General features: G+C 36.8%; 1 protein-coding gene across 2 annotated transcripts; it reads left to right on the top strand.

The window, feature by feature from the left end:
• The first annotated feature begins 1,316 nt into the window (after positions 1-1,316).
• LOC113071154 (nuclear protein MDM1-like) lies at positions 1,317-10,049 on the top strand. Of its 2 annotated transcripts, none has more exons than XM_026244518.1 (15): positions 1,317-1,435; positions 1,976-2,081; positions 2,203-2,516; positions 2,789-2,923; positions 3,334-3,510; positions 3,743-3,885; positions 4,088-4,184; positions 4,502-4,534; positions 6,241-6,446; positions 6,549-6,794; positions 7,167-7,309; positions 7,534-7,670; positions 7,751-7,970; positions 9,350-9,421; positions 9,707-10,049. In XM_026244518.1, exons 1-15 carry the CDS (start codon positions 1,418-1,420, stop codon positions 9,814-9,816), a joined length of 2,157 nt encoding a protein of 718 aa, XP_026100303.1. In that variant the 5' UTR covers positions 1,317-1,417; the 3' UTR covers positions 9,817-10,049. The 2 variants fall into 2 exon arrangements, with proteins under 2 accessions (XP_026100303.1, XP_026100304.1); XM_026244519.1 differs by lacking the exon at positions 1,317-1,435 and adding an exon at positions 1,537-1,610.
• Positions 10,050-10,765: the final 716 nt, after the last annotated feature.

The raw sequence follows: 10,765 nt of genomic DNA, 5'->3' as shown, positions 1-10,765 counted from the left end.
TCAGCACAGCAAACCCCGGATGTCATGGAAACCGTTGTTTTAAAATGCGCAGCACTCATCGCGCTCTCTTTTGATTGGCTACAGCGCATCGGGAAACCAATCAGCGCTCGAGGCTTGACAATCGGTTAATGCATCGCTCGAGACCGTTGTGCATCCAGTGGACTGTGCTATTGGGTACGTATTGCCACGTCCCCAAATTTGAGAGACCCTCAAATTCTCGAGGAAAGGTGCCTGCCATCCTTGTGCTGAACATTATTTGTAGAAGTGATGAATGGCGTATCAGCATCGAATTTTAATGATTGGATTACCTTGATTTAACTGATCTAGTCTAGCTATTTTCAGCCATTCAGTATACTAGGCTACTTGTAATTTAAAGCCACTAGCTAGTTAAACTCATAGACGGTTAAACTACACAATTGAGTAAGTAGTAATAGTGGAGAAATTATAAGGTATTTATGTTTATTACGAGATGCCTTTCTAAACTGTTTAGAAAGGCATCTGCTGTTTAAACACAATAATCACTATCAGTTGCAAGGAAACAAACAAAAGTAACACTTTATTTTAAGATGTCCCTGTTACACTTACATGCAGAAATATAAACAAACAAACAAACAGATGTAATAAAAAAATTATTGTAATAAATCAGTAGGCTAAATGCAGCATTGATTTCACTTTCATTGCGGAAAACATGACCATGACGGTAACCTGATGTAATACAGAACAATATTACATGAAGAACACAAAAGCATAGCTTTCTTCTAATTTATTAATTATTCCAAGATGACAGATATGTTTTTTTACTGTTTCCGCATGCGCAGTCATGAATGTAAAATTTGCCAAGAAAAACAACTGAAATATTTATCTTTTGTGGAATCTGAAGCAAAATACCAAAAATAATGTCCGTCAAATGAACTGATGATGGCAGAATGTTATTTTTTTGACAAAAGCAAAAATATAATATCAAAGATTATGAGAGTAATTACATGACTTCAATTTATTTCAGTAAGCTAGAATTGAAACATCAAAGAGTAGGTTATGTCAGCTTTATATACAGTAGAGCAATGCCAACTCTTTTTGTATAAATTTTAAGTTTAAAGGTTATTTCTTTTATGTTTGGGAAAAACATTTTTGCTGTAAAGACCAGAACGCCCCCCCCCCCCATTACATTTATCAAACAAACAAAGAAATTCAAATCTGATCAATAATAAATTACACTAAACCACTCATGCATACACACCGCAGTAAAGCGTCATAACAAATCGGCTTATAGTCGTGCGCATGCGCGTATCGTGGGACGCTACAGCCCTCACCAAGGTAACAGCAAAGCCTGTAACCGAATCTGATCTCAAGCGTGTAAAAACACTTCTTTTGTTCACGGACCTCTCTGTGCACTAGTCGCCTCTGGCTCGGACTCAGAATGCCTGTCCGTTTTAAGGTAAGTTAATTAAATTATTTATTACATGTTACATTTCTGATAACATGACACAATAGAACCAGACTGAAGGTGCACGCGCTCGTGCGACGTCATTTGTTTGAGGAACAGAGAGCGCGCGCTGCAGGATGCAAAAATGCTTTCAGTTTTGAGATTTATTTTGGGTGTTTACATTTAGGTAACTAAATATACATGCATACGAATCATTGTAAGACATGGATTACGCGTTGCCGAAAACAAATAGATACATTTATAGAGCACTTTATGTGTTTTTTTTTATAAAGAACCGTTTTAAACGGTAAAGCCTTTACAAGTTACCGCCGATACTTCCTGTTATGTCTTGAAGACATTTGTGCGCCGATTAAAAGGCATCGAGATTATCCACTTGTCACCAAAGAAGCATGGCTTTTCTGATAAATCACAGAGCATTTCCTAGACCTCTCATTTAAATATGCAGATTGTATAACGTACCAAATGCAAAATGTGTAATACTCGTGCTATAAAGTCAACTTATTGTTTGTTTGTATGTTCCACTTCTAATAGGGATTCAGCGAGTATCGAAGTAAATACAAAGGTCGAACAACACGATCCAGAAGCGATTCTCCACATCGCAGGATGCGACTGGCAGGACTGCGCTCTGATCAGTCAAGTATGTACTGGATAGATAAATAGATAGATAGATAGATGTGTTTTTAAAATGAAAATAATTATATTGAAATAAATTCATTATGAATTAATTGAATTGATTGGGCTTTTTCTTGCATTTAAAGGAATTACCCGGGAACCCCAATTTATATCCAAAAGGAAAGTGCACCTTTATCCACCTCAGATATCCAGTTCTCTCCGATGGGGAGGGCATGATCCAGCTCCACGGCGTCAGGAGAAGAGCAGGCCTGTCACACCTCCAGCTGTCACACCTGTGCTCAGAGCATATAGTGCAGAAAGAGTAGTGACCCCTCTTGCCCCAAGAGATCCTGCGCCACCAGAGGGCACCACTGCACCATCCCAACAACAACAGACAGCGGAGCAAGCAGCTCAGACATCCACCACTGCTGCAGACCAACAGCAACAAAGACTCAATGGGGTGAGTGGTTATAAGTGAGTGTGTTAGATTACTTTAAATAACAATAATGCAAAACAGCAACACATTGAAAGAGGCTCAGTTGTGGTTCTGTTCATATGTAGTCCTTTTAATAAACAGAATCTCTAACCAAACTGTGTGGATGAGCGCACAACCCCCCCCCCCCTTTAATTATAAACACTATAATTAGTGTATAATATTTAGAATTGTATTATTAGGTTTTAATACCTTCATTACTGCAGTTACAGTTATTCAAAGCCTCTGTTTTCTACTAGATTCACCATGTGCTAAGGAAACGAGCGGGACTGAGATCGGAGCAACAGAGGAATGGCCGTTTGAGCTCTGAGTACCAGAGACAGTTCATGCGGAAAACGCCTGCGGCTGATTCGCCCCTGCTAGCTGCACATGAGGTGCTTTATTGCATTTTCATGAGCAATGTCCTAATTCAAATGTATTTTTAACAACTCATATTGGTTTGCATAAAGTCCTGTATTTCACGGCCAGATTATCTGACATAACTATTGGTCACCTGACATGTTTCTTGTATTTAGAGAAAGTAATTACTGCATATGTTTGAGTATATTTTCTTTCATTAATAAAAAAAAAAAAAAACTTATCCAGTAGATGGCAATACAGAGTTTTGCATGCTGACTTCAGAATATAGAACTGTTTATTGAAAATAGTTTTAATTAAACTAACAATAATTCGATTTAGAGAGCAAAAACACTTTCTTTTTGAGCAGCATCTTGTTATCAGAATGCCATAGTCATCAGGGTCATTTACACCTTTTTTGTTTTGGATAATTTCATGTCTGATTTAGATGTTGTACAGTAACAACAGAGCCATCCCACCCTTCAAATCAAACCCAGTAGTTATGGAGAGTGAGTACAAGAGAAGTTTCAAAGGATCACCTCCTCCCAGACCACCACGCCTGAGGCGAGATGTCGAACAACACGAGGTCTCGCAGCTTGATGCAGAGAACACAACCCCAGAGAAGGTACACAGATATATCTACATTCAGCTTACGTCAGTGGACACAGACTTTCCAGATATCTCTGCATTACTATGGAGCTGGATAAACCAGTTTCACTGACGTGTTAGTTTCTCGTAATTTTCACACATTCTATATGTATAGTTCGCATTGTAGTATAGTAAGGAAGTATACATTAAGAAAAATGGTGCACCTTTGATGGTGTTATGGGCTTTTGTCTAAATGGACACCATGCCAGAGTAAAGGGAACAAGAAGAAGAAGAAAAAGAAGGAGCAACAACATAACAGAAAGTCAAGCCCCGAAGAGGAAGTCACCCATCGACAGCAACAGGAAGTGAGGTCAACCTGTGCTCTGAGAGACCCTTCGCCCAAGGTTATGAGGTGACTTGTATTTTTATTTTTATTTTCGTAAGAAATACATAAACTAAACTCACAAGGATTGTTTCACACATTTTGCATCAGCAGCACATAAGCATCACATATAGATTTTAATATCCATATGCTATACAACAGGTTACACTTAGATTTTTTTCACAAATTCCACAAACATAATAACCAGTGTCCCTCTTTGTCTACCTGACAGGAAAGAGAAAACTGAGTACAGATCCAACTTTGGTTCTCCCCTCCAGTATAGTTACAGAGACGGAAGATGGGTGAAGATCAAAACCGCAAACGAGGAGGTAAGCTTGTGGAATAAGAAAAAATAAGGCCACAGAAAATAGCATTTTATTCTCATATGGCATTAAAAAAGCTAAATGTTAAATCTTCCCACGTAATATTATGTATTTCTAGACCTTAAGTTAAATTATTAAAGTTAAATATACACAATGGGGGACTTAAAAACAGCAAGTAATAAAAGACCAGAAGTCTTAATTCAGGAGCAATTTTGACACCACATTACATGAGAGCTTGAGCTGTGATGGGGTAAAGTGGAAGAGCTGTTAGGAGAAAGAAGAGCAGTTTCTCTAATTACTGGTCTGTATTATTAATCTTACAGGAGTGTGAAGGTTTTCACGAGTGGTATCATGAGGTAACTCTTCCGCCTGTCGCATCCATCCTCTCTCTCACTGCCGCTGCTGTCTCAAGAGAGACCTTCTTTTGCTTATGTGTGTGTCTGTGCTCACAAAAAGTACTGTATGACCTCATTCAAAGTTAGACTATATGGGTGGTATCCCGGTGGACCTATTCTTGAAGAACTCTGTGTGTGTGTGTGTGTGTGTTCAATCTGTGTATGTGTGCATGTGGTGGATCAGTCAGCAAGATGTTATCTGTCAGCAGATATGGAACTTTGAAGTTGTCTGTGGTTTTGTTGGTTGATTTTTTTTTTTGCTTTCAGTTGTCTGGTAATCCTGTATTAACTCTTGGCTCACTCACTGATTATATAAAATCATTGATAAATGTTCAGGTATAGGTTAGAAATAATACAAAAATGTTACGCTAATTTTATTTATTTAGCAGAGGTTATGGACACGTTATTTTAAGGTCCAATTCTCACTATTAACAAACCAATAAACTCCTAACTCCTAACTCCTAATTTGCTGGTTATTAATAGTTAGTTATGTAGTTGTTAAGTTTAGATACTGTTCAGGATAAGGGTAAAGAATTGTGGTTTATAAGTATTAATAAACAGCCAATATTTTAATAACAGGGGTGCTAATAAGCGACGAGTTAATAGTGACGGTTGGTCCCTATACTAAAGTGTAAATTAAGTTAATTATTTATTTATTCATTCATTTTATGAGTGACAGTGAATATATTATATATCAGAGGAGCCAATAATTTAAGCAAAACATTTTATGACAAAGAGAAGATCAGAAAGGTTTTTAACAAGATGTCCCATTAATATTTGTAGTATTACATAAGTGATTAATTAGGTATTATTAAAGCTATTACTAAGCTCTCATCACCCCCCCCCCCCCAATTTGTATAAGTGTCACTGTGACTGCATATTTCACGTGGTTCTTTTGCTGCTTAGTAAATTATTTGATCTGATGTCTTTGTTTTAACATGGTCTGTATTTGTCATGACAGTAAATTCTTTATTTTAATTTGTAAGTGCTTCAAATTTGTTACCTAGAATGTAAACTTTATTCAGAATTCAAAGCAGTTTTTGTTATATGCCGATCCTGTAAGAACAAACTAACTTTTGTATGACAAAAGTACTTCATTTTAGGTTATGGTGTCAAGTGTGCTTTTATGCGTCTCCAGCAAAACTTTCATGTAAGACTTGCCATATGGGACAAAAGTGTCTTTCTGAGTCAGCTCTTTAGGAGCGGAGCATGACTGCCTTCACATTTATTCATACTCTGTATGGGTTTCGAAGCGGATGTGACAATGCTGCATGATGTCAATTTATGCTGATTCAATAACAAATTTATATTAAGCACATATAAGGACAATATCATGGCTTAACAATACATTTTATCACCACAAAAAGTATATTTAATAATATTTAAAAACATAATTTTGTATGTGTATATATATATATATATATATATATGCAAATGTTTTATTTTTTATTGTAAGTAAATTATGATTTTTAACCCATTCCATCAACTTGCCCAAAATTTAAATGTGTCAATGGGACATGCGTATTCCTTATTGTTGAGCCCTGTTTGTCCGTGCTTCCAACAAATTATTAATCTTCTTGCCTAACATATTATCTGCAGTCCAGTCCTATTTTTACCAGGCTCTTATTTATTATTCATGACCCTAAAGTTCTACTGTTTTTTCTTAGGTGCAGGAGTTACGGGAGAAAGCTGATGCCTACAGGAAAAGGGGCTGGGGAACTCATTTTTCTCGGCAGCATCTGAATCAGATCCTGTCGGACCACAACTGGATGTGGGAGCCTTCCAGTGGTACCTCTTCTTCATCCTCCATTGAATCCGAGGCCTGCAGAAGCAGTAGTAGCAACCCTATCATCGAAGCTCTGGACCTGGCCAGGTGAGCACAGCTCGACCATCAGAAATTTGTCCAATTTAGTTTGCAAATCCAGTAAGATCTTTCTTTTAACAATGACCTGTGGGCTTTGGTATGTCTCTTTAGGACTGGCAGTGTCAGCTCTAGCCCTGGGCCTTCTGCTTCTGTGGCAGCCAGCAGGAGGAGCTCTGCCGGGGATGCTCATCTTAATGAAGACCCCACCCTCCCTGTGCCGAGGAAGTTGGCCTGGGATGAAGAAGAGGAATTTGGAGAGAGAGATGAGTCAGAGATTTCACAGAAGGGACGAAGAGTTGAAAAAAATGAGGGGAATCCAAAAGATGAGCACGGGAACATGAAGGAGAGAACTGAAAGGTATGTGCTTTTGTTCTGAAATGTGACCTTTTGAGATAAGAGAACCTGCCAACAGTAGAAACAACATGATGGTGTCAGTGTCAGGCAAAAGTCAGAATTGAAGAATAGAATAGAATAGAATTCTATTCTTGAGTTGGCTATGAGTTGAATTGGAACTTGAATGGGAAGTACATTACAAATGAATGAAATGGATATAGTCACACAAATATATATATATATATATATATAAAATTAATATATAATATTGGCTTGGAATCTTCAATATCAGTATAAATCCAGGCCTGATATAACAAAGATGACTCGTACATGCAAAAACGTTTCTGCCCATGCCGTGACAGTTTTCCATTTCGACATTTCGCATATCTTTTCTAGGTTGCATGCGTTGGAAACTGAGTCATCATCAGTGGTGGATGGGTCTGTATATTCCGTTAACAGGGGCAGACCGCCAACCCCCGAACTCAGGACCATGCAGACTGTCCAAAGAACGCACCATGATCGGACCACTCCAGCCACCGGTACCAAACCTAGATTTACACACAGCTGTGGTTTCCTGTGCAGATGGTACATCTGTTTGTCACCTTGAACCTATACTTTTGGCATCTCACAACAGTTTCGCTATGATTGGACGGTTTGCAGTCAGAACAACTGATTTCAAGCCTCTTGAAATCTTGAAAACATGAATTATATATAATTTATAGTATTTATCATTACTTTTAATAATGTTTCTGATTTTTAATAGGAGGAGCTTTGCTGGTCTCTCCGCCGAACATCAAACATTCCTCCAGGAGAGTTAGGAGGAGTGAGCCACCTTTAGGAAAACCTCACTCTCCTTACAAACGTATCATAGATGGCTCTCCACAGCAGCCACACAGTAAGGTACATGAGTCTTAGGTCAAGTGTGCAATATTATGTCGCACATTATGTCTTCAGATTTTAAACTTCTTTGTATTGCAAAGACTGAGAGTGGAAGCCTGCCGCGTTCCTCGCCAGCCGCTGGCCTGACCACCGTAGATGCATTTCCCATCCGAGAAGAGGCCTGGTCTGAGGAGGAGGTGGCAGACTACTCCACCAAGCCATTTCTAAAACAACAGACCAGCCACTGTCACAAAGCCGCTGTCCCCCCACCTGTCAACAGGATCCAGGGCACATTGAGAAACCCGGAATTTCAGCATAATGGTACGGTTCCTTTCAGCATCCACTGACATAGATCTGGTTGCAGCCATGGGAATTTGATGATCAAAGACCTAACAGTTGTAGTATTTATGAATTCACACCAAACTTGATGTCGTTTATGCACATTAGAAGAAAGAGCATTTTAGTTTGCGCTACGAATATATGGCTTTTTTTGATTGAAGATCATCAATCCATACAAGGGAAGAACAGCCACACATTTATAAGCACGCAATTGAAACGTGCCTGAGTCATTTACCAGCAGAAGGAGTAGAGGGAGGTTAGGTTACCGCTAGCAATAGGGGGAGAATAATCTAGGTCAGTCTCCTGTCTTCTTTTTAATGTGTGTGTTTTTTTTCCACTAACGTCAGTGCATTATTTTGATACCACTGTACTTATTCAAGTCCTCATGCTAACTGGGCAGACTTTCATTTCTTGGGCAGTCATTTATTTCAAATGATTACTTAACATTTGATTGATATATACGTACATGCCTCATAGTTATGACATAATTTGATTATTGCATTTACGCCTCAAAAAAAAAAAAAAAAAATTCTTTGTTGTTCTTATTAATAAAAAAACGATTATACACATCGACGTTTCAAAGTTTACTATTTCTTAAAAGTATTTTTTAAGAAAATTATATTTTTATTCATCAAGGATGGATTAAACTGTTCTGAAGTGATATTAAAAAGATTTATAATTTTACAAAGATTCTACCTATGTACAAAAGATTCTTTCTATATTTTAAATAAATGCTCCTCAGTTGAACTTCAAAGACTCATGTAAAATATATAAATATGTACCAAGGTTTCCATAAAATAAATAAATAGCTAAATAAAAAACAACAAGCAGTGCATTTTATTCAATGATAATCTTAAAGCACAAAATCAGCACATTAGAATGATTTCAGAAGGATCTCGTGACTGGAGTAATAACTGTTGATTCGGCTTTACCATCAAATAAATAAATCACACAGGAAAAAAAGAAAACACTTACTTTAAATTGTTATTGTATTTTACAATATGAATGTTTTTCTTGAATTGTTGATCAAATAAACGCAGTCTTGGAGAACATAAGAAAGTGTATATATTTCCCTGCTAGTATTATTTGAGTATTTGATTATTCAGTAATACATATACAGCATTAAAGGTAAACTGGCAGTATAAACATTGTAAAAAGTGAAAATGCAGTTATTTTAATGACATAATCTGATCCTTAACGACTGCTGACTTACATAACCAATTAATATAAATGTTACGTGACATAACATACACTGTATAAAGTGGCGATTATGTGATTTAGTTTCACAGCCTATTGTGTTAGGTTCATTGATGTAATTCACTCACTACACAGTCACATCATCTGCTTTGTGTCAATTGTAGGTAACCTGGGAATTTTTCGGCCAGAGCTGTTTGTGTTTCCTGAAGCTGAATCTTTCTGTGTGTCAGATAATGGTAAAATCACCTTCTTACTATAAGCAGATATTAGCAGCCATAAGCAGTTGGTGACAGTTACTTCACACTTTTATGTCTGTTTAGCAGTTTTAGCAGAAACAGGAATTAGATCAACTTGTCTTTTAATGTGGTGCAAATATCAAGCACAGCTAATGCTTTTCAAATCACTGGTTTGATTTACTGTATGTCTGCACAGTTTGTGCAGTTACTCATTTATGGAGCAGCAGTATCTTAAAATGTCTAAAATATTAACATATATTAATCTCTCTTTCATATTAAATCCAGATGATAAGATGTCTCAGATCTCATCTAGATCAGCAGCCTCATGCTCCATGGCCTCTGAACTCTTGGGTCGTGCTCAGAGAAGAAAGAAGGAATTCTGGGGAAAGAGCTAATGTGTCAAAGCCCATTAATCGGTTGTGCATAGACTGAAAAATGGCCATCAATTTCTCAGGAAGTGAAAATTTACATTTTTTTAAATCTTCCACTGATTTGTTTTTGTGTGATTTTTATTTGTATTCTTTTGGGATAGTCTGGCATTTAAAATGAAACAAATATTTGTAATTTATTTGTATTTACTTGCATTTTAATATGACTAGCCCAATATTGTGCATTCAGTACAAATGATTTTGCTAAGTAAACACTATAACTGCAAAAAAGTAATAAAAATATTTTTTTTACAATGATAGAAACAAAGATGCATAATTTTTATCTTTGATACAAAATCATATCTAATAAAAGTAATATTTTATAGCTCTAGAGTGAGCTGTTGAAGACAATAAATCCACAATCCACGTTACATTCAGTCTCATCAACTACATCAGCGATCGCACAAAGAAAGAAAATGGTGCGTTCATGCAAAAATAAGTTCTCAAATCAATTAATAATTTCATTGCTAACTTGTATTTACCTATTTCTGACATGATGTACAATAAATCTATCATAACAGTAATCAGCATTATACACATGAAAAAAGTCAGAAATGAATCGTTTCGAAACTTTGTTACTGGCTTGAATCAGTCCAGTGATTTAAACTACTGAATGAACTCAACAAATCCAGCCACTATTGAATCATATCACTGAATCAACACACACAAGAATATTAACCATTCGATTGTTTTTGTAAGTTTCATTTTAGAACTGATCAATAGAACTTTGGTAACAATGTTAATAGAATTGTTTTATTAAAGAACTCTCTCTATGAAACTCTCACACACAGGCGTCGACAGCTTCCCCAAACATCCTGACAGGATTTTGAACAACTTATATACTTTATGACGTAATAATTTTCCTGTCGGCTGCAGCTTTCAAACTTATATGAACATGCTGAGAAAAAGGGTAATT

The sequence above is a fragment of the Carassius auratus genome, unplaced genomic scaffold (genome assembly GCF_003368295.1).
Source record: "Carassius auratus strain Wakin unplaced genomic scaffold, ASM336829v1 scaf_tig00006185, whole genome shotgun sequence".
NCBI classification, from domain to species: domain Eukaryota; kingdom Metazoa; phylum Chordata; class Actinopteri; order Cypriniformes; family Cyprinidae; genus Carassius; species Carassius auratus.
Note: the sequence above shows the minus strand (reverse complement) of the source record. Positions and strands in the feature narration are given on the sequence as shown.

What these genes read in the sequence shown, in the direction of transcription:
- LOC113071154 (XM_026244518.1), top strand. An exon ending in AGAACACAACCCCAGAGAAG is followed by an intron (nt 3,511 to 3,742) that starts GTACACAGATAT and finishes ACACCATGCCAG; the next exon opens with AGTAAAGGGAACAAGAAGAA. An exon ending in CCTTCGCCCAAGGTTATGAG is followed by an intron (nt 3,886 to 4,087) that starts GTGACTTGTATT and finishes TCTACCTGACAG; the next exon opens with GAAAGAGAAAACTGAGTACA.